The sequence below is a fragment of the Rattus norvegicus genome, chromosome 4 (assembly GCF_021556685.1).
Source record: "Rattus norvegicus strain SHRSP/BbbUtx chromosome 4, alternate assembly SHRSP_T2T, whole genome shotgun sequence".
In the NCBI taxonomy this organism is placed as follows: Eukaryota; Metazoa; Chordata; class Mammalia; order Rodentia; family Muridae; genus Rattus; species Rattus norvegicus.
Window position 1 is genome coordinate 155,449,142 of NC_141537.1, and position 23,687 is coordinate 155,472,828.

Consider the following 23,687-nt stretch of genomic DNA (forward strand, 5'->3'; position numbering starts at 1 on the left):
GGAAAGTGCCCACAGTTTGAAACTGAATGCATTGAAGTGGGGTTAGTCCTTTCCCGTGAAAAGGAGAGACTTCCCCTCCTCTGAAGTGTCTGTATGCTTTTTACTGCTCCTTAATTCTGGCTCTTGAGAAATGAGCCAAGACCTTGTAGCCTTGCTGGCACCACGGACTGAGAGGAGGGACTGTCCACTCACCCCCAAAATAAACACCTACACTAAGCTGGGGGTCTGTTTAGAGATCAACTTTAGGCCAAGACAGGAATACAAAGTGGATGCTGTTTCCCCAGGGCCTGTGGTCCTCTTTGTCAGAGACCCCTAACCCTTCTCTCCTGTACCATGCTGGCTTCTCTGGACCTGCTCAGGCAGGCAGCCCTAAGACAGACCTCACATTTGGTTTAGTGCCCTCCCGCCCCCCTTTTAGGAGACAAGGTTTCATGTTGTAACCCAGGCTACTCTCAAACTCACGGTCCTCTTGTCTCTGTCTAAGGCAGAATATTCCATGTGCGTGCTATATTCCTGGTCTCAAATACATTAGATAAGTGATCTCCCCAGGAGCTGTAAGACCAGCCCCATGTCTGGTGCTTTTATTTTGTTTTGCTTTCATGTATGACTGTGTGTACGTGTCAGGTCCTGTGGAACTTGAGTTACAGACAGTTGTGAGCTGCCATGTGGGTACTGGGAATTGAACCAGGGTTCTCTGCTAGGGCAGTGCTCTTAACATCTGACCATCTCTCCAAAACCCATGTCTGGCCTTTTTTTTTTTTTTTTTTTTCTTAACACTTAGAAACAAAACAAAACATCAGGCTGGCAAGATGGCTCACTGGGTAAAGGTATATACTGCCAACCCTGAGCACCTGAGTGGGACCCCTGAGACCCATGTGGTAGAAAGAAAGTCACCTCTGTAAAGCTGTCTTTAAGTGCCCCGTCCACACATAAGTAAATAAATAACTCGCTCTGAGGGAAAAGGGAAAAGCATATATAGTCTCAACTGTCAACTTGACTGGATATAGAATTGTCATGAGGGCTGAAGAAATGGTTCAGAAGTTAAGAGCACCAAGTGCACTTCCAGAGGTCCTGAGTTCAATTCCCAGCAACCACATGGTGGCCCACAACCATCTAACCATCTATTATCAGATCTGGTGCCCTCTTCTGGCCTGTAGGCATACATGCAGGTAGAACACTGTATACATGACAGATAGATAGATAGATAGATAGATAGATAGATAGATAGATAGATAGATGTCATGGAAACCCACTACCATAGCTGTGACTGTGTTACCTGGAAAGGTTTAACAGAATAGAAGAGGCCCACCTCAAATGCCTTAGGTTCCAGCAGTCCAGAGCAGTGCCCCAGGGTAAGGAGGCAGATGTCAAGCCTGCATGCCCTCACCTTCTAAAAATACTGAGGAAGCATGAGCCCTGCTTGACACCACACAGCTATCTAGTTGCTCCCCGTACGGTCCCTGTCTGCCACCTAGCACCTGCTCCATTGGGCCTCTTCCTTGACAACTGACTTGGGTCTCGGATGAAGCCGGGTACCAGCATTCCTCTCCTTTCTGAGTGTGGACACAATGTGGCCAGCTGTTCCACAGTCCTGATGCTACGCTTTCCCTGCTGTGATGGGCCGTGCCCTCAAACTGTTAGCCGGGACACAGCCTTCCTCCTTCAAGTTGTCCCTTATCAGGTATTTGGTCAATAAGAAAGCTAACCGTACAATACAATACGGCAGAGCATGTGTCCAGTACGCACTAGGTATAAATTCTCAATAATTCTCAATCAATAAACAAGCCAACAAACAGAGAAAGAAAAGGAATAAAGGGATCTGGCAGTGGGGTGGGGAGTGGAACACTTAACCACTCTTTCAGAGGACCCCGGGGTTCAATTCCCAGCACTCATATGGTTCCTCACAGCTGTCTGAACTCAAGTTCCAGAGCATCCAATGCCTCTTCTGTCTCTGAAGGCACCAGATACACATGTGGTGCATAGATGTACATTGAGGCAAACACTTATACACATGGAATAACAAAATTAAAAAAAATTATCCTAGTCACAACCTAGAGATAAGACTGTTACAGTTGAATCCATATCTTACCAGATTTCTATCTGTATATAAATATGTCGCTCTTTGTAATATTAGTAGCCCCTCGTTAGCAGGTAACTAGCAGAGGTCCCAAGTCACATGGCGACTAAGGGGCGGTGCTGAGTCCCAACTCGTGCGTCCTGCATGTCCACGGCCTTCAAATGGGCTAGGGTTCAAACTCCAAAGAAGCTAGCAGGACACACATAGGAAAACAGAACTCTGGCCAAAGAAGGGCTAGCTCTCTCTCACATGCAAGCCTGAACCTGCCTTGGTGTCCCAAAGTCCAGCCTGAGGAGCTAGGCTTTCCCGGGTGTTCCAGATCTCTCTCAGGAAAGCCATGCAATGATGGGGGCAGCTGTCAAGCAGAAGGCTTCAGGGAGCAGGTGCTAGGTGGCAGGCAGGGACCGTATGGGAGCAACTGGATATCTGTGTGGTGACAAGCAGGGCTCATGCTTCCTCAGTATTTTTAGAAGGTGAGGGCATGCAGGCTTGACATCTGACTCCTTACTCTGGGGGAAAGCTTGTGACCAGGACAATGCCAGTGAAGGGAGATCAGCATGCACTAGTGACTGACCGACCATCCATCCATCCATCCATCCATCCATCCATCCATCCATCTACCATCTACTCCTGATGTACATACTAGGCAGACACTGTGCTGGGCACTAGAGGACTGACTTCCCCAAAGCTCCAGCTTTCCAGGACCAGGGACTTCCAGGAGCTGTGAGTGGCAGACAGAATAGCACAAAGGTTAGGGGGTTGGAACTCTGACCTAGGACAGACCTGGATTCAAGTCTCAACTCCTTTACCTCTGAGCTCTGTGACCTTGGGCAAGCTAATCTCTCAAACTAAGATCCCCTCCAAGGGTTTTGATGGAAGATGAATGAGAAGATGCATGTGAAGAATTTGAAAGAACATAGTGCTCTGCGTGTGGTGGTGCAGGACTTCACTCCCTGCATCTCAGGCAGAGGCAGGAGAAATTCTGTGTTCTCAGCCAGCCTGGTCAACAGAACAAGTTCTAGAACAGCCAAAAAGGAGGAGGAGGAGGAGGAGAAGGAGGAGGAGGAGGAGGAGGAGAAGGAGGAGGAGGAGGAGGAGGAGGAGGAGGAGAAGGAAGAGGAGGAGGAAAGAAAAAAGAAAAGAAAAGAAATGGAAGAAGGAAAGAAAAGAAAAAAACAAAGAAGAAGGAAACAAAATAACATTAAGTCAGCAAGGGTATTGAAGAGGGGCATGACAGATAAGCAGGTAAAAGCTCTTGCCACGTAAGCCAGCTGATCTGAGTTCAATCCTGTGACCCACATTCCATGCCCTTTCCAGAGGACTCAGGTTTGTTTCCTAGCACCCACATATTGATTCATAACCATTTGTAACTCCAGTTCAGGGGATCTGATGCCCCCTTCTGGCTTCTGAGGACACTGAGCATGCACTTGGTACATAGACATACATGAACACAAACTCATACACACACACATTTTTTTTAAAGAGGCCACAGTCAGGTCAGGCATGGAAATACATGCCTATAATCCCAGTTCCCCATGAGGGAGAGGCAGGAAGTTTGTTGAGACCAGGAATTCAAGGCCACCTAGGTAACAGTCATGGTGAATGCCTACAGCCCAGCACTCGCAAGGTGGAGGAGGATCAGGAGTTCAAGGTCATCCTCAGCTACTGAAAGGCCACATGAGGCAGTCTTTTAAAAAAGAAAAAGCAGCAGGTCTGGTGACGCAGCTCAGTTCAGTGGGTGTGAGGGGCTGACTCCTCCTAGGCCCAAGGTTTTGTCTTGGTCCCATGACTGGAGAAGGACAGAGAATCTGACTTTGGCTGGGCTGTTTCTGGTTTGGCTGTTTCCGGTTGGGCTGTTTCTGGTGGGATTCCTTGACCCTGGTTAGGAAGCTACTTTAGCTACTTTGCAAAATCCAGACTAGGCCTACACTGGTTTCTGGTGAGAAGAAAATCAGAGGAAGGTTCCTTCCACCCATCAGAAGCTGAGAAGCAGCAAGGCTTCATGGGAGCCCGAGGTCACTCAGCAAAGACAAGGCAGGCAGGCTTAAGTCAGATCCCTGGCTCCACTCAGAACTCTGCCATTGCTTGCTTGTTCGTTCCCCCTTGGTTTTCTTCAGCTTTGTTAGCATCAGAGGCGCTGCACAGAGTGCAGGGTGGGCTCAGTGACTGTGTCCTCGCATTTATTTCGTGGTGGCCTTGGAATCCTGAGATCAGCAGACAGAGCTGCCACATGAGGTCTCCAGCCGCCCCTGCTGGGAGAGAAAGGAATGAATGAGTGCTGGCAAGGGCAAAGCACTTCAGCTGGTTCAGGGTCCCAAGTTGGCACAGTCCTGCTGCCTCATGCTGGCAGGCCCATCAGAAGGGGCCCCTTCAGGACTGTTGTCACCCCAGCTTTGAGCCTGGGGACTCCGTGCTCCCAGCATCCTCTCTTGTTTATCTCCTCTATGGTCTATTTCATCTATGGCCAAGACCAAGGATACTGCAGTAGACAGCGCCCATTCCTTGCTGAGCAAGTGAGATCTTGCATTGAAGGGGACCATGGAGCACAACTCCTCTCCCTTTCTCTGTTAGGCCCTTTCTGAGTGGATACAGCATTCATACAGCATTCATTCGCCCTGTCAGGTGAGGTGCTGCAGCACTGAGGGAGACAAAGTCCATGGTCCGTGCAGCACCCATTGGGGTAGGACGAAGGGTCATTTTATCTCCCGGCTTCCCCACTTTAAACACTTGATTCCCTGCTAATCCCTGCTGATTTAGGAGATTAGGAGGGCAGGACCACGCAGCAGGCAGGGATCTCCACTGCATCCTAGATGTCTGCGTGTGATGGGAGCTGGAGATGTGTTCGTTAAACTGGACTGAATAGGCAGACATCTTGGCAGGCTCTCTCCCGGCTGGGTGGGGTGGGAAATTCAGCACCTTTCCCTTTTCCCATCTAGCTGACAAATACCATCTCCTGCACCTGGATTACAGCCAGAAAGTGTTAGTACTTCTTGTTCTAATTGCCTTACATTCCGAGCAAAGAACGCTCGCCTTTTGAAAAATATGCTCTAGTGCAGACACCAAACTCACTCTCACCGAGGTGTACAATGTTGACTTTCAGCTTCTGGACTTGTTGTTTGAAGACAAAGTCACGCTTTTCTTCCTTCCTTCCTTCCTTCCTTCCTTCCTTCCTTCCTTCGCCTATTTACTTTTTGTTCTACATTTAGACTTCTATCTGGATTTAGGATTTCTCCATTACAGCTTGGAGAAAACCAGTGAGTGGCTCAGATGTACTGAGGTGATTGATACCTCCGCTCTGGTGTGGCTGAGGAGGTGAAAAGAAGGGGCCTCAGGCTCTCTGAGCCGGGCAATGCTGTGTCTGAGGACAGAAGCTGCCAGAGCATACTGCCCGCTGGGATAAAATGATACCTGGGCTCTGTTTCATTGGCTTCTCTGTGGGAAAACCTAGAAATACTACATGAAACACTTTAGACTGATCCTTTGAGGGTTTGGTTGGTTAGTTTTTGAGGCAAGGTCTCATTCTTGAAGCCCAGGTTGAACTGGAACACCTGTGTAGCCCAGGCTTGCTGTAAGCAGTCCTCTTACCTCACCTTCCTAAATACTGGGATTGAGCCACCATACTGGGTGGGCCTTTTGAAGCTTGTGAAACCTGGGTATAGTGGCTTAACAACCCAGGTCCCAGAGGCTGCTTGGTCTCAAACCCCAGTAACTCTAATAGTTAAAAGCTGGGTGCTCCTGGGCAACATTACCGAACTGTTCTGACGTTTGGTTTTTCTGAAAGAAAAAAAAAAAAAAAGGTGCTATTAAATAAATGAAAAGGCATAATGAACATGAAACCGGGCTGCACAGGGGCACAGGGCAGCCAGGGATAGGGAAGTGGGCCTCATACCCAACTTTGCTGTTATCACCTGGGTTCATCTTCCATGAGTGTCTGATTCAGCGATGAAACCAGAGAACCTGCCCACCCATCCCCCACTCCTGTTGGGGATCAAGCCTACAGTGAAAGGGAAGTGGTCTGTCACCAAGCCCCGCCTCTAGCCCAGCACCTTCATTACCGTGTGCTCCCAGCTGCTTCTGCTCTACATCAAATCCACACACGTTGAGAACGGTATTGAAGAAAGAGTGCAGGCTTAAGCACTTCCATATAGGCACACAGCCCCTCAGAGATCTCACGACTTTGGGCAGCTAATTTCTTGGAACTTCGGTTCCTTCACTTAACAAATTTGGGACTAGTTCCACTATAAAAGCTGTGCCCGGCAGGCAGGATTGTCTTTGACTATTACTCTTTCCGTGTTAACTCTTTTACTTGGCTCTTAAAAATTGGATCAACAGAGCAGCAGCGCATCAGCAGAGGTGGGCTGGGTGAACCTGGAGAATATCGTTTTGGGGGAAACTTCAGAGCCAACGTGGACTCTAGAGCTAAATGCCAAATGGGTCTGGAAACCTCAGAGCAAACTTCTGACCCAGAAAGTGCTCTGGTCTGGGGTGTGCGCTGGGGGAAGAACAGGTAGATCCTTGGGCAGTCTGTGTGTGGTAAATCCACGGTTAACTGCACTCGGTTAACTGCACTCTGAGTAGTCTTTCCTAAAGGCCATTGGCAACGTTCTGTTTGCAGGGGAGGTGGACAACCTCCCCGGAAAGAGTAAGCAAGCCCTGCCTAGTTCTCCCACGCAGGCCCTCCCTTGTAGCCTCCCCGCACATTCTGCCTCCTCTGGTGGAGGACCAACCCTGTTGGCCCCTTTTACTTCTTACTCGGAATTCAGAGAACTCAGATTCCAGCCGGGGAGGGGCTGAGCTAACCCGAGCCTCTCTGAGCTGTTTCCGGGCCTCCTCTGCTGGACAACCGCAGCACCACAGCCCTTCCCCCGAAGACCACGCCCCTCAACTTTAACGTTGCAGCGGCCAGGCTCAGACCTGGGGCCTGGGGCAAGAGCTGAAGCCTCCGGGTGAGGCTGAACCCAAGGCAGGAGGAGCTTTCAGGGCCAGTCAGGTATTATCACCAGAATAACACGCAAAAGACACCCCGCCCTACCGCGGATTAGAGGCTGTTGATTTTTAAGGGCAAGACCGCTGCTCTTGGCATGGAAAGCCAAGGGCAGCACAATGGCAGCATGGGGCCTGTCCCAAACAGAGAGCTCAGGAGTCTGCCCTTTTGTGGGTTTTGGCCTGAAGACAGTGACAGCACCGGGCCTGTCAGCCCTTCATGAGGATCACAGCTGAGTGAAGTCCAGGAGAGAAAAGACAGCCCTTGGGGGTGGAGCAGGTTTTTCCAACACACATCCTGTCCCAGAAGTGATGCCTCACCCTAAAGTTCTTTTCTTTAGTATATTTGTGGAAAAGCACTGTGTATTTGAGACACTTGAGTTCCTTCTTTAGCATCCTAGCAACAAACACAAGCTAAGGCACTGAGCTTGGGGACTGTGCAACCCAAGAATATGCAAGAGAGGATCTAAAGAGTAGTGGGGCTGGGGATTTAGCTCAGTGGTAGAGCGCTTACCTAGGAAGCGCAAGGCTCTGGGTTCGGTCCCCAGCTCCGAAAAAAAGAACCAAAAAGAAAAAAAAAAAAAAAAAAAAAAAGGAGAGACAGTAGTTGGGCATGATGAGATAACCTAAATTCAAGACCAGCCGGGCTTCGCAGTGAGCCCTCTCCCCAAAAGGGTAGAGAAAACAGCAGAAGAGGGAGCCATCTAGAGGCTTAAAGAAGACCAAAGGCCAGCACAGACAGAGGAGCAGAGCCTGTACCCAGGGAAAGGGTCTAGTAGAGAGGGGACACTTCTCCCAGAGGCATAGAGCAGATAGACCTTCAGAGGCAGGCAAGAAGGGTGGAGTACGTTCAGGGAACAGTGACTAATGTGTACCATTGCTTCTCAGCATCCCGCTTGGGGCACAGGCAGCGCCTTCAAAACAGTTAGCTGTTAGCCCGCCCCATGGATACAGGCTGAAGAGATGAACAGCCCAGAAGGGAGAAGGCTGCAAGCCAAGGGCAGGAGCAGGGACCCGTCATCGGGCTTGGGTGAACATTTCCTTTCTTGGGAGACTGCTGTGGTATGACATGCCTTGGGTGTAGACAGAGGCTGCCCAAGGGGTAGAGAGGGGCATTACAAGTCTCTGGGGCTTGTGGAAAAGCTAAATGGTGCCTACACCAAAAGTTGGGCTGGGACAGGCCCTGAATCAGAACAGATTATTTAAAATACCTTGTAGGACCATAAGTCTGAGTTGGGGGTTGTCCGCTTGTCATATATATTTAGTATTTCTCAAGGGCCTGCTTCCCCTCCTTCCTCCTTCTCCATTGATGCCGATAATCAAACCCAAGGCCTCATGAATTCTACAAGGCAAACATCCCACAAGGGAGCTTAAGGCCCAGCTACACACAACAAGCGGGGCAGATGTTCTCATCTCACAGCAGAAGAAGCTGAGGTCGACCAGTTCTCCCAGATGCTTCTGTTCCCTTTTAACATTTTGAATCTGAGGTTTGCCTTGGAGTCAAATTCAGGTCTCTGCCCATAGCAGTGCAGGGGTTGGGGACACAGGCCCGGAAGATTCAGGAAAGTCTGGAGCAAGCTTCCTTGGGGCTGAGGGCTAGACTATCAGATTGCCTTCCTTCATCTCACAGTAGTCATCTTTAGGGTTCTTCGTTTTGTTTCTTTCCCAGGTTGTCCTTGCCTTCCTCCTGTCTCGGCCTCCTGAGTGCTGGGATCCCACCATGTGTTGTTCATATGTTCATCATTGGATCCTAAGCATGTTTTAGCTTCTGGGGTAGGGGAGGGGTTAACATACAGACTCCAATACAGAAAGAAGGACACACTCTGCTGTGGTTTTGGGTGAGTTCCTCAGGCTCTTTGCATTCTGCTGCAATGGTAATGCTCTCATCTACTTTGCAGGGCTAAGTGAGGACTAAGCTGACTCATGTCCTGTATTTAACGCTGTGCCAGATGCCAGAAATGTCCTCCATAGCCATGAGCTACATGGTTCCAGCATGTCGGAACTACATAACCACACGATATATTGGGCCTACATGACTCCAGCATGTCGGAGCTACACGGCCACACAGTATATTGGGCCTCCATGGTTCCAGTGTAGGCATGTATGCAACAGAGTGGGGCAAGTCCATCACCTTCCCAAGCTGGACTCTGATAGGGCAGCTGAACATCCCAACCCCTACTTAAAACCCATTAGTAGAATAGTTTTCCTGAGGTTAACATTTAAACAACCACTCTAGGCTGGACCCACCCTTTCCTGGGGTGAGAAATCAGCCTCCGGAAGCCTGGGACTCACCACCAATTTTCCAGATGCTCTTGGAATTCCTAGGTAGACTACTTCTCTGAGGCCAACTGAAAGGTCATCATTTGACCTACTCTGTGTATAGCCTGGGTTTGAGCTGACACACAGAAGGACTGCCTGCATGGCTTTTCTCAAAATTGACAGGAGTGACTCATCCAAAGGTCACCAGTGCCTGGGGCTGCATGGGGCAAAGTGATTCACTGTCTCTAGCCTGGCCTGGCCCCACAGCTGCCTGGCCTTAATTCCTCTCAGCGGATATTCTCAAGCCTGAGATGCTCCACCCAGAGGAGGGCGACTCCTCATTCTTAGATGTCTCTGCTAAAAAGAACTCAGCTCCGAACTTGCACAGACATGGACAGGGTAGGGAGAGCTGGCCTGCTTACACACCAGCTTGACAGATCAGGCAAGGGACCAGGTCTCCACCTTCAGCTGGGCTCTGGGTCTTTTGGAGCCTCTTGATAGAACAATTTTATCCAACTTCCACGACACACACACACACACACACACACACACACACACACACACTCACACCATGAGACAGCATCCCTGTAATCTCATTTCTAAGAAAAAGCAGAATGAGCTGGTGGACATCACGGTCCCTGATAACCAGAATGTCAATAGACAACGTGACAATGTGTTTACTTTTCTGTTGAAAGAGCCAGTCAGTCCCTTCCTGTTCACTTGAATTGTGTAAAGAAGTGAAATTACAGACAACAAAGATGGACTAAATTAAAGAGCTAACTTGAAGGGATGGAATCCCCAGTCTTGGGGTTGGGTGGGGCCTGGCAAGGGGGCTAAAGGAATTGTAAATTGGAATGGGGGAGGTGAGGCAAGAGGAGGGAATTGGGTCTTTGATTAGGTAGGGGTCGACCCCTACCTAAGCACCCCAATCATAAAACGTACATGCTTTAGTCCTGGAGGCACTCTGGGCCCCAGAATGGACTTCTGGCATTACCCCCTATTCCCTTGGCATCACCCCCCTCAGCTCACACCAACTACAGCTGCCTTCAGGTTCCTAGGCATCCCTGACTGGCAGGATTCCTGGACCCCAGCCTTGGACTCAGTGTCCCTCTGTTATTGAGTGAGTGTATAGAACGAAGGAGAGTAGGCCCTGAGTAAGACTCTGAGAGATGACCATTGTGAGATAGATCTCACAATCTTGGATTCTGCTTTTACTTCTAGGGAAGAAGACTCACTCTGCCTCCCCACAGCTCAACTCCTCCAGAGGCCTGAGTTTTCCTCCTGTTGTATAGATATAGAACTGAGCACCCACATTCTGGGTAGAACTGAGCCCCAAAGCCAGGAGCCCAAGCTCATGAACCTCCTCCCTAGAGGGATTTGAGCTGGCTAGGAGCTTCCAGCTACCTGGTACAAGCTTTGTAGACAGGCCCTGGATGCTGTCCCTTGGCCCATGGGAAAGGCCAAGGCAAGTAGGATTCTGACTCCCTGAAACAGGAATGACTCATGCTAAATGGCTCTGCTCCCTGATCCAGCCCACATTCCCGGGCCTTTGTTCTGACCCGCCAGGGCTCTGGCCTTAAAGGGCCAGATCTTCCAAGGCACCACCCTGCCGCCATCCCATGTCCCTCACTTAGCCAGATCCCTGATGGGTGGAGTTTCTAGTAGGCTTGTGGCTAGGGAGAAGGATGCTATAGGGCAGACTTTAGGGCAGTACGTGGTTCTCAATCTGAGAGTTGAGACCCCTCTATTGGAAAACATAGATATCTACATTATGATTCACAACAATAGCAAAAATGGCAGCCATAAGTAGCACTGAAAATTACTTTATGGTTGGGGATCATCACGATATGAACAACTTGTGTTAAAGGGTCAAGGCATTGGGAAGGTTGAGAAGCATGGGTTTAGGAGAACAGCTGATTCCATCCTCAGGCCCAGCAGGTCTTGGGGGTGGAGAGTTTGGGAGATAGAGATGGTAGGGGGTAGGGAATCTTTTTCTCACTTGCAAAGATCCAAAGAGGGGACCCTCTTCAAAGCAATTTCCTCCAGAGTCTCACAGCACCTCCCACTGAGACACCTTCCTCCCACGTTGCAGGTCTATAGCCTTCCCGGCCTGGAGATCCCTTCGTCATCCCTCTCTGACCCAGCTTCCTGTTTCTTTGCTTTGTTTTGGTATCATTCTGTGTGGCCAAGAATGGCCTTAAATTCAAAATTCTCCTGTCTCAGTCTCCCGTACGTTGATATTTCTGGCAATACCACCAGGTTCAGCTAGCACTGCTTTCTTTAGCTGTCCCTTAACAGTTGTGTCTGGCAGGTTCTAGGCCATCCACCTGTGTGCTCAGACTCAGGTCTTCAGGTTCCACAATTCTGTCCTGCCATGTGGTGGTGGGGCACTTCCTAGGGGCTGAAATATCACTGAGTATCCAAGCAGCTTCTTTGAACCTCATACGCCACCCTGTGGACGCAGGAAAACTGGCCTTCAGGAGAGAAGCTCAGCTAAGCGCAAAATGAAAGCAAGACCTGAGTTCAGAGAGGCCTACACCTTCTAAACCCACATCCTCTGTAAAACGGGCTCTTAAAGCAACAGCAAGAAAAGGTAGAGAGGCTGGAGGTGGAGCCCAGTGGCAGAATGCATGGTGTGCATGTGTGAAAGCCTGGTAACACACACACACACACACACACACACACACACACACACACACACACACAGATACACACATAGGCAAACATGAGAGAGACTAAAATTGAGATTATAACACTTTTTTTTCTTTTCTTTTTTTCGGAGCTGGGGACCGAACCCAGGGCCTTGCGCTTGCTAGGCAAGCGCTCTACCACTGAGCTAAATCCCCAACCCCAACACTTTTTTTTAATATCTATTTGGAAGGATCTGTTTCCCAGCTTCTCACCCCTTCCAGTACTCGTTAATCTTCCTAGGCCCACCGACAGTCAATGTTAAACACCTGGCCAGAGGTTTGAATTAAGGCTCACTGCTCCCCTGAAAGTTTTTAGAGGTGGACCAGTCTCAGCTGCTTCTGGAAGGAGAAGCAAGGTCCTGAAGGATGGTGAGGGGCTTGAGAGGGGATGGAAAACAGCTCACAGAGGGTGGGCGGCCTGGTGTGTTGGGGGTGGGAGGGGCAGCCCATAGGAAAATGTTATCATTGGTGTTCTTAGAGTGACTCAGAGCAGTCCTTTGTCAAATGAGTCCTTGTGTCCCATGTAACTATTGGCCTTTGTGGGGTTAGCTGGGAGAGCCTTGGTTTTTAACTAATCTGACCTCACAGACACTTACTTGGAAGTCATTTCTAAAGTCTGTGGGTTAAGTGGTGTGACTTCCAAGGTCCAACAGGCACAGACACACACACACACACACACACACACACACACACTCACACACACACACACACTCTGTCACCACCTCCTTGGCCTCAGCACAAGCTGCAAGACAGGCCCTAGAAAAATCTAGTGAGGGGGAAAAGCTCAGAGAAAGACAGGAACACCTTCTAGGTCTATAGCTCTCTTTCCCATCATTCTCTAGGCTCTGAACCCTAGTCTGATTCATGAGGAGGCAGGATGTATAAGTCCAGAGTGGTCTCAAACTTACATAGCAGAGTGGGGACTTTGAACTTTTTCTTTTCTCTCTAGGACGTTGGGGTTTGTTTGTTTGCTTACTTTTAAGATTAGCAGAACATGGTGGCCCATGCCTTCAATCTCAGCACCCCAGAGGCAGAAGCAGGCTGATTTCTGTGAGTTTGAGGCCTATGTAGCTAGTTCCAAATTAGTGGAGGCTGTACACCCTGTCTAAATAAATAAATAAATAAATAACACACATATAACACACACATGTGTTTTATATATAATGTGACTGTGTGGTCTGTCTGTCTGCGTGTAAGTATATGTGTGCCATGTGCTTGGCTAGAGAGATGGCTCAGTGGTTAAGAGCACTTGACTGCTCTCCCAGAGGTCCTGAGTTCAATTCCCAACAACCACATGGTGGCTCCCAACCATCTGTAATGGGATCTGATGCCCTCTTCTGGTGCGTCTGAAGACAGCGACAGTGTACTCATATACATTAAGTAAATAAGTAAATCTTAAAAAAAAAAAAAAAAGTGTGCCATGTGCTAAAGGTTCCCAGGGAGTCTGGGGGAGAGTACTAGATCCCCTGGATCTGAAGTGAGAGGTGACTGTGAGCCAGCTGTGTAGGCTGTGTACCAAACCTGTGTCTTCTGCCAGAGCAGCAAGTGCTCTTAACAGCTGTAAGCATACCCCCACCTCTGGAGTTTGTTTTTCATGTTCATTTTTTAGTTCTGGGGGCTCAAATCGACTTTATCGTTCTGTAAACATCAATTTCACGGTGCTTTACAGTTTGACATCCTCTCGTTTGTCAAGGACTTAGCTTTGAAACAGCTCTGGGGACAGCCTCACAGCCTTGGAGTTTCCCCGGTCCTTCCCCAGTAGGCTTCTAGCGGTTTTAGTTATTGATACAATGTTGTCAGCCATAGCTACAAAGCTAATCTTGTCACTAGAAGATCACAGCACAGGAAGGGAGAGAGGAGCCTACTGTGGGGAAGAAACAAAGTCTTCCTCCTCATTCCCTGAAAACAGAAGCCAGCAATCCAAGGTGGTGGTTAGCTCAGGGGTTCTGAGAGGCCCTCCCTCACCTCAGGACTTCTAACAGCTTCAAGTAGGGTGCTATTTTAACCCCTAGGCCACGACTTCAAACAATGCCACTCTCTGTTCTCACATAGCTCAGGGAAGGGATAAATGTTCTATTTTCACTCAGGGCCACCCAAATGTTCAAGTAAAACATATTTGTATAGCTTTATTAAAATTGTGTGGATGAAGGGATGTGCATCCTTGTGGAAGTCAGGGTTCAAAGCTGGGTGTTTTCCACAATCACTCTTCACTTTGAGACAGTCTCTCACTTAAACCCGGGAGTTCCCAGACTGACTAGATTAGCTGCAGACTCCAGAACCCACCTGTCTCTGCTCCCCTGTGTCTGGCTGTCATGTGAGCAGGACAATCTCACGTCTTCACACTTGCATCTCCTCAAACTTGACTGGATCTTCCTGTCTCTACCTCTGGAGAATGCTAGTGGAAGACTACAGTGAGACAGAGTCCCTGGTATGGCCCTCTCTTCCTATCTACCTACCAGGGACTCTAACTCTGAGTCTCTTATGGCCTCTTCTTGTCCAGCAGGCTGCCTGCTGATGGACTAGCTCAACCAGTTCAAGACCAGATTGGCACGGGCTACTCAACAGTTGCTGGCAAGGCAAGCATTCTTTCTTTAAACTGACCAACCCTAAATTAGAGGAGAAAAACTTTTCAGCGAATTTAAAACCCATGGCTCTCAAGAAGAGACTGGATTTATTTTCTTCTTTTCTTTATGAGTCCCTTTGGTTTGGGGAGGGTCTCTTTCTCCATGTGCCTGCTTTGTGTGTGTTTCTTCACCTTCAATAAACTTTCTTCAACTGCCTGCCGCTGTCTGTGGTAGTTGAGATTTCTCCACTGCTTTCTGTTGTGCTCAAGGTTTGTCCTGCCTTTTAATTCTGTATTTGGCAGAGAAAACACAACCAATCAAGACCCCTAGTCTGTATTTCATCAGGGTTACAAGTGTGTGTCACCGGCATCCATTTGTGTTGTCCTGGGGGATCAGATCCAGGGCTTTATGGATGCCAGGTAAGCAATCTACCAACTGAACCACACCATAGGGCCTCGAGTCTGATTTTGATGGTCAAGAAAACTAACTGGTGATCAGGGCCGGATGGGAGCAGCTTGTATCACAGTGGGTGAAGAACAGGGGTGTGAGTGTCTCCTCTAACTTTGAGGGTACTCACTCAGCCTCACTTCTTCCTGGCAGGCGTGCTCAATCTCCTTAATAAGGAGTCCCTGTGAATCTCCAGTTTCATCCCCTAGCTGAGGTGTACACCTGATTTCCCCATCTCTCTGCGTTCCTACCCTACCTAAAGCTGGAGTGCTCACATCAGCTCAGAGGCAGATGCTGAAAGACGGGTCGTTTGAACAGTGACTGGGCTACAAATAATGAAGTTCTATCTATCTATCTATCTATCTATCTATCTATCTATCTATCTATCTATCTATCCATCCATCTCCAGAACAAATCCAAAACAAATAAAAATAAAAGTGGAGAGGGGTTGGATTTGTGTGCAGTTTTTTGTTTCTTTGTTGAAGGAGGGTTACTTCGTATGTAGTCCAGGCTAGCCTTGAATTTCAAGGGAGCCTACACATGAGCCACCATGTTCAACTCCAAAAAGACTGTTGGGGTGTCTTGGGTATACTTATCAGTGTCTAGTTAAAAATTTTCACTTATCACTATTGTGTGTCCATCATGCATGCCATGGTGTGTGTGAAGTGATGTCAGGATAGCATGTGGAGGTGTCAGGATGGCATGTGTGTGTAGGTGTCAGGATGGCATGTGTGTGTAGGTGTCAGGACAGTTTTGAGGAGTGGGCATTTCCTTTCACCCCTAGATCCAGGCATCAAGCTCAGGTCCTCAGACTTTGGGCAGCAGGCATGGTTACCTGTTGAGCCATCTAGCCAGTCCCATTTACTTAGCCCAGGCTGGCCTTACATTTGTGGTAATCCTGTCTCTGCTTTTCAAGTGCTGGGATTTCAGATGTGAGCTATCACAGCTGGTTTCCTTTAAGGCCCAAAGCTTCTGACTGAACAGGCTTCTCTGCCTCAGAAGGCCTAGGTATAATCTTGTCTCTCTCATCCACCCATCCATCCCAGTCCATGCACCGACCTGTCCATACGTTTACCTACAGTTTGTCCATCCACTCAGTGATCTCTCTATCCACAGCCCCCCCCCCCCTACATCCTGGAGATTGATTTTAGGTTGTCAGACTTTGTGGCAAGTACTTTTACTCACTGAGCCACCTCACTGGCCCTTGTGTTTTGAGACAGGGTCTCATGTAGCTCAGATTGGCCTCAAATACATGCTCCTCTCACTCAGCCTTCTATTCTAGGATTATGGGTGGCCACCACCATGCCCTGCGAGATCACATCACTTAGAGTCTTCCTGCCTCTGGGGCCCCTTCTAGCTCCATCTGCCCCAAGCAGATCTATATTGATCTCCCGTTGCTATATTGATCTCCCAAGCACTCTTGAGTGTCTACAAAGGTCCTAATATCCCCTTCTGGGATATTAGAATTAGTGAGAACAAGAACTTGATTTTAGATCTCAAAATTAATTTTATTTAGCAGGGCAGTGGTGGTGCATACCTTTAATCCCATCACTGAGGGGTTAGGGTGAGGCAGGCAAATCTCTGAGTTCAAGGCCAGCCTCATTTACAAAGGGAGATCTAGGACAGTCACGGCTAAACAGAGACACTCTGCCTTAAAAAACCAAAACAAGGGGTTGGGGATTTAGCTCAGTGGTAGAGCGCTTGCCTAGCAAACGCAAGGCCCTGGGTTCGGTCCCCAGCTCCGGAAAAAAAAAATAAGAAAGGATACCTTTGGGGTTGGGGATTTGGCTCAGTGGTAGAGCGCTTACCTAGGAAGGGCAAGGTCCTGGGTTCGGTCCCCAGCCCTGGGGGAAAAAAAAAAAAACAAAACAAAACAGACCAAATTATTTAAAAATAATTTTTAAAATTAATTTATTTCAGCAATGGTAGGAATTGAAACCTTGCTGGGAAGCACTATACACTGAGCTACATCTCCAGTCTCCCCAAACAATTTGTGAAGTTAAGAGCTTTCAACGAATACGCATTGCTGCTCTGATGTGTTTTCTAACAGCCCACGTTTGCCAGTCAGTGTGTGCTGGAGTGGGAAGGAAGCTCTAGGACTCGTGACCCAGGGACTGGCTAAGGTGGGGCTGGACGTTCTGGAGGAAGTGTCAGTTCCATTTCAGCCAGGTCTCAGATCGCCTTCTGTTGTGTGTCTTCATCTGACTACGTGAAGGTGTACGGGAATAGGGAAACAGACATCGCGATGCTGGGTTAGTTAACTCAGAGCTGAGTGCTCCATGGCAGTCCCATCTGCCGATCCGTCCATCCAGCAGTCCGTCCACCGCTCACCTCCTCATCCACCCAAACTTTCATTGGTTGCAGGGCATAAGCTGAGCAGGGAGGCTGCCACTGTCACCTAAGAGGACATTTCATGGCCTTTGGGAAGGATATTAAAACCCCCGTCTTCTCCTCAGTCCCTCATAGCCCCTTTAGCAGATTCTCCTCTCTCACAGCACAGGCACTCCACACCCGGAGGGAACCAGAGGCACATCAACCTGAACCATTATGCCACCAAGAAGAGTGTGGCAGAGAGCATGCTGGATGTGGCTCTCTTTATGTCCAATGCCATGCGGCTGAAATCAGTCCTGGAGCAAGGGCCATTCTCGCAGTACTACACCACCCTCCTCACCCTCATCAGCGCCTCCCTGCTCCTGCAAGTGGTCATTGGCATCCTTCTTGTGGTCATCGGTAAGGAGCCCAGCCTGGAGTCAGGCAAGCCTTTCTGTCTTGGCGCCCCCTAGTGGTAGGAAAGTTCCCTGTATCGCACGTGAAACTTCCCAGCCACCTAACAGAGGTGTTACACCTCTCTGCCTAGTAACAGATCCTAACCAAGGGCACTCTCTGTCCTATCTCCTCATATCCCATGGGTGGGCACTCCTCGACAGCTGAATAATGACTGACCCACTAGCTAGTGGCAGTTCCTTATGTCCGTTGTATTGTAAGCGCTCCTCCCCTTGTAGACCATGTTTTTGCTCCCAATGCCCACCCTACGAATCACCCCGTAGATGCTTCATGTGTTAGAAGACTTGAACACATTTCAGTCCAGTGAAATTCTTCACTTCATTTCTTCCTGGTAGGTCTCCAAAGCCAGGTTGTCTCCAAATTCACGGGTGGGTAGAGGGAAGCTCCAGGCTTTGGCCCTGCTGGATGGATCGATCCTTACCCACCGTCACCACCACCCACCCCGATCTCCTTGTCTCCACAGCCAGGCTGAACCTGAATGAGGTAGAAAACCAGTGGCGTTTAAACCAGCTCAACAATGCTGCCACCACCTTGGTCTTCATAACTGTGGTCATCAACATTTTTATCACTGCTTTTGGGGCACACAAGACAGGTTCCGTGGCTGCCAGGACCTCCAGCAATCCTATTTAATGTCCACCTAGGTCCCAGGTGAGGAGGACGACCAGATCCCAGGGCTCACAACTGACTTTCTCTGGCTCTGGAGGTGGGAGTAGGAGGGGTCTCCCTCCCCCACACCAAGGGGGAAGGTCTATATGCCTGTGGGCAAGGGAGTCCTTACAGAATTGACGGGCCTCTGACAGTACACACATGATGGGGGATGGGGTACATGTGTAAATCTCCCATGATGCATGTACCATGAATGGTTGTGTTACATCCACGAGCTATGCATGTAGCTTGAGTGCCAGGTTACAGGCTCAAGCCTACACGTGCACACTGAATGTTGGTACAAGTGTTCACCTCCAACAGAATTTTCACAATTGGTGCTGGTTTAAGGCATGGGCCTCGCTCAGGATTTGCACCATGAGTGGCATGTTATAGGCTCGAGCCTCCCACAGTACATTTGCAAGTGCTGGTATAAAGGAATAGGGCTGCCACAGCAAATAAGTCATGAGGGATAGAGGTGTAGGCCTCCCTAGGTGTACCCTGAGTGCTGGGTTATAGGTATGAGCCTCCCACAGTCAGTACCTGTATCGTGAGGGGGACTATGTGAAACCCACCCTGAGACCTTTGCTCTGAAGGGGTGACTGTCCTTCAGTTGTTGCAGTTTGCTTTCAGGGTCTCTTGTAACCCAAGCTAGACTTAAGCTTCCTGTGTAGCCAAAGATGACAGGTGTGCCACACCCTGCCGTTTTTAAGGCAGACCCCCCCCCTCCACCCATAGCTTGGGATGGAGTGGAGGGCCAGTGTGGTTAGTGGCCGTTGTGGCCTGTTAGCAGGAAAAAGATGGAGCTGTGGTTTCTACTTGGTGTTGTCTTACAGCACAGTACATCCTCAATACTTCCTAGGAACAGGCTGGAAACTGCACTTGAGGGTGTTTGAAGTCACCCCATTCTTTTTTTTTTTTTTTTTTTTGGTTCTTTTTTTGGAGCTGGGGACCGAACCCAGGGCCTTGCGCTTCCTAGGCAAGCGCTCTACCACTGAGCTAAATCCCCAACCCCGAAGAAGTCACCCCATTCTTTGCTTACATTAACTGGTGGGTGCAAATCCAGAAGGGCCTCCCCACCCCACCCCCAACCTCCTTATTACCTTTTGTCTGCTTTTCCTGCAGGAGCTGGGTCTAAAGCCACTTCAGCCTTTGTTTCTGACCTGTCAGGCTAACTAGCACTTCCAACAGCCTCCTGGAGAGCTTCGGGGACAATGGAGATGCCCCTGCCTCTCACCCACAGCACCAGAGTTAAGGTTCGCCCCTTTACTGGGTGACATAATTGCATCTTGGTCTGGAGGCCTGAGCTTCTTCCACCAACAGTAACTCCGTCTGCTGAGGCAGCATCCGGGCACTCTGGTTGCACTGCACTCCTTCCCTCCATATTCCCTTTCTGCAAAATGGAATCTATCTATAAAGGTATCTGAAAATCCACCAAGTTAGTCTTGCTGTCTTCAATCCTATGGGTTCTAAACCAGGCTGGTGCGCGGACACCCTCATCATCTCCATCTTCAAAAAGGCTTGTTGTCTATACGGTGACAGAGGTCACTGTGTCCTGGACTGCCGAATACACACACAGCCTTTTAAAGCATCTACTATAAATATACTCCACTCTTCACACTAACGCTGTCTCTTAGGTGTGTTCTAATAATATAAACGTTTGGGGCTGGAGAGATGGCTCAGTGGTTAGAGCACTGGCTGATCTTCCAGAGGTCCTGAATTCAAACCCAGCAACCACATGGTGGCTCACAGCCATCTATAATGGGACCCAATGCCCTCTTCTGGTGTGCATATGTACATGCAGACAGAGCATTAACATACACGGAACACCATCTCTCTTTAAAAATAATTTATTTTCATTTTATGTGCATTGGTGTTTTGCTTGCATGTATGTCTGTGTAAAGGTGTCAGGTCTCCTAGAACTGGAGTTACAGACAATTGTGAGCCACCATGTGGGTGCTGAGGACTGAGCCTGAGTTCTCTGGAAGAGTTGTTGATCTTGGCCACTGAGCCATCTTTCCAGCTCCGAAAAACATAAATCTTAACAACAACAAAAATACAGATTTTCTGCTGGTGGGAAGGTTAGTGAGCAAAGGCCCTTGTGGCCAAGCCTGAGGCACCCCACATGGTGAGGAGGGACAAGAACCAATCACTGAAAGCTGCCCTCTGACCTCCAGTGTGCACTGTGGCAAGCATATACCACACACACTCTAAATGAATACATTTAAGTTTTTGGGTTTTTTTTTTTTTTTTTTTTTTTTTTTTTTTTGAGACAGGGTCACACCCTGCAATTCTGGTTGGCCTGGATTTCACTATGTAGATCAGGCTGGGTTCAAACCTGCCTGCCTCTGCCCCTGGAGTGCTGAGATTAAAGGCATACACCACTAAACCCAGCTAAAAACATTTAAGAAAAGGGGAGGGGCGCGGAAGGAGTAGAGAGGCGGCTGAGCGGTTAAGAGCACCGGCTACTCTGCCAGAAATTCTGGGTTCAATTTCCAGCACCTACCTGGTGACCTACAACCACCTGAACTACATGAACTCCAGTTCCAGGAAATCTAACGCCCTCTTCTGGCCTCTTTGGACACCAGGCACACAGGTAGTACAGAGGCATGCAGGCACAACACCCACACACATAAAATAAAATCTTGAAAAATTTTGCCTAGTTCAAACATAACTGGGAAGGCCAACCCACACTTCTGAAGCCTTAGTAGGGCTTCTTCAATTCACACAGGAAAGATTTTCTAATGTTTATCTATTCACTTTGACAGTTTCTTGCCAAGTCGCCTAGGCTAGCCTTGCTCTCCTGATCTTCCTGTTAGCTTTCCAAGTGTTGGGGTTACAGCTGCACTTTTCTAGCTCACCTTCCTCAGTGGGGGTGTCTTGGGGGAGTTTTCTAGCTGAGATCACAACCTCAGAACTAAACCTGGTCTTCTGAGACTCATTGACATGGTCAGGACACTGCTGTGTCCTTCCCAAGGGCAGCAGAGAAAGCTTGTCTCTTCTGCTGGCAAGCAACAAACCAGGAGTCAAGGCAGAAGGCAAGGGATGGTCCTTAGCCTGTCACCGATCAGACAGCTGAGGGACACAAATGGCTTAGGGACACCCCTGGCTCTCCCACCTAACCCTTTCCTACCTCAATTGGGCAAGAAGAAAACAGCCATTTGTTTTCTAAGATGCTGACTTTAATACCCTCCTCCCTCTCCCCACCCACGGCCCTTTCCTTTCCCTTAAGGCAGATGGTGAGGAGGTAACAGACATCAAATGCAAGGCACTGGACCTGGGAGGGGGTGAGCAGGGCTGGGGAGGCCCAGGGAGATCCTAGTCCTCAGGAACAGAATGGGAGGGCTGCTGCCATCGGCTGTGGCTTCTAGCACAAGGCCCAAAGTTCATGTCTTTAGGGAGAAGCCTGGCACTCCAGCTGTTCAAATGCAGCCCTAGCCTACTTCCTGTGCCTTTTCTAAAGGGCAGAGGGCCTGAGCAGGGGTGAGAAAAAGCCACAGCCCATAAACAGAACCACCCTGCCCTTCTGATAGCTTAAGAGAAAGGCCCAGTGGCTTCCCAGAGGGCCCCACCTTGGATGTGCCAAGCTCTGTTCCTGGCACTCAGAGCCTGCCACGTGGGTCCTGCAGCTCCAAGTGCTGCACTCTTAATTCACAGCACAGTAGTCAGGTTCTGGAGTGGCCCTGCTGCATACCCACAAGCCATTTCTCACAGCAGAAAGGTGGTGTCCCAACCCCCTTCCCCCAAACCCCCCTTCACAGACTGAGTTCAATACCCAGCATCCAATGCACCACCGGTGAAGCAGCAGCAGCAGCAGCAGCAGCAGCAGCAGCAGCAGCAGCAGCAGCAGCAGCAGCAAGTCCCCAGCCAGAGAGCACTGGGGTTATCAGCACAGGTAAGTATGTGACAGCAGAGGGACAGAGGGTACAGGCTGCTCTCCTTGAAACTTAGCCATTTTCCAGTTCTTCCTCCCCATCTCTGACCCTGCCCTTTTCCTGAGGGCCAGGTTTTACCTCATCTCCTCAGGGAGGGAGGGAGGGAGGTTGGGCTCCCTCTGCAGGAGTGCACGAGGCTTGCAGTACAGATGTCCTTTCCTTTTTGACTCTCTCTACTGCTTGAGTCCACCCCTAAGTCTCCCTTAAGTAATTGAGAGGCTACTCATGTCAGCTTAGGTGACACCTTCCCATTCTCTCCAGGCCTTACCTGGCGGGAGAGCCAAGGAGAAGGGACGCTTCTCTACCTGCTTGACCTTGCTGTCCTACACAGCTCGTGTCAGACACTCAGGAGAATGGGCCCACTGCCCACCCATTCCCGCCTGACACCCCAGCGCAGTAGGAAGATGCCATCAGTGTTGGTTTCCAGTCTAGGGAGCTCGCTGTCTGTCCGAGTCGGGTTAATGGCCCGATTGGGTTAAGGCCAGCCATTCGGTAGACACCAGGAGAGATGTGCAGGTTTAGAAGGCACAGGCTGGGCCTGGAGCTGGAAGTACTCTGCATGGGACCAGCACCTCAGGGTAGGCTTGAGGTCTGCAATGCACAGTTTCACCCCAGACGATGCTGGGTCTAGATAGAAGTCTTCATTCTCTGTTAAAAAAAATTTACCCACCTTTCCCCCACCCTCCACCCCAAATAAAATCTGTCCCATTTAAGTTCCCGGTTCACAGCCACCACTCCCTGTGAGGAGTGCCGGGCTGTGGGAATGCACCTTTGAAGTCTACCCAAGCAGGCGTCGTCCTCCTGCCCTCACTGCCCATCCTTTCCGTCTGTCAACTGTCAACTCAGTGAGCCTCAGAGGAGCCTCGGCGCTCCCTCGTCCCTGCACGAAGAGACAGCTCCCGCTAGAGAGAGCAATTAGGGCTGAGGCTTCAGTTCCTCAGAGTCCCTCCTCAGCAGCGAACAGGGCACTGGGGTCAACGGCAAGTCAAGGAGCTATAAGCGCTGGCCCCCAGGTCACGGCATCTTCATTTGACGACGGTTCCACATGCCTCGCTTGGAATGGAAGTGATGGAAGAAGTTCCTGAGGGAGAGCCGCTCCACTTCCAGGCCCGCTTGGAGAATCCTGCAGGGGAAAGGGCGGTGTGAGCCGGCAGAAGTAGGCACGCAACAGTACCCAGGCAACAGGCACCCAGGAGCAGCTGGGCCCCTGAGGGACCCGCTCTTCCACAAGCTTGTCAGACCCTGCCTTCCTTTTTCTGGCTGCTTCCCTTAAGCAAGCCAGGTTCAGCGGAGCCGGTCTGCTTGG

The 23,687-nt window shown here is 49.6% G+C and overlaps 2 protein-coding genes and 1 long non-coding RNA gene across 12 annotated transcripts in view; 1 reads left to right on the forward strand and 2 right to left on the reverse strand.

The window, feature by feature from the left end:
* Ninj2 (ninjurin 2) overlaps window positions 1–19,880 on the forward strand; it is a 100,764-nt gene extending 80,884 nt beyond the window's left edge. For all 9 annotated transcript variants that reach the window (NM_021595.3, XM_087659140.1, XM_087659141.1 and 6 more), the window contains 3 exon segments: window positions 17,516–17,750; window positions 18,268–18,452; window positions 19,572–19,880. In NM_021595.3, coding sequence (NP_067606.1) covers window positions 17,516–17,750; window positions 18,268–18,434 — 402 coding nt within the window. In that variant the 3' untranslated portion in view covers window positions 18,435–18,452; window positions 19,572–19,880.
* LOC147995041 (uncharacterized) lies at window positions 1,973–7,047 on the reverse strand. Its single transcript, XR_015686967.1, has 3 exons — window positions 6,830–7,047; window positions 5,153–5,851; window positions 1,973–4,326 (listed from the first exon to the last, which is right to left on the reverse strand). It is a non-coding gene; the product is annotated as an uncharacterized LOC147995041 (long non-coding RNA).
* A 400-nt stretch (window positions 19,881–20,280) lies between the features above and the next one.
* The window catches only part of B4galnt3 (beta-1,4-N-acetyl-galactosaminyl transferase 3), a 100,664-nt gene continuing 97,257 nt past the window's right edge, over window positions 20,281–23,687 (reverse strand). Inside the window, 1 exon segment of one of the 2 annotated variants that reach the window (NM_001191976.3) lies at window positions 20,281–23,504. In NM_001191976.3, coding sequence (NP_001178905.1) covers window positions 23,396–23,504 — 109 coding nt within the window. In that variant the 3' untranslated portion in view covers window positions 20,281–23,395. 2 annotated transcript variants of the gene reach the window in all.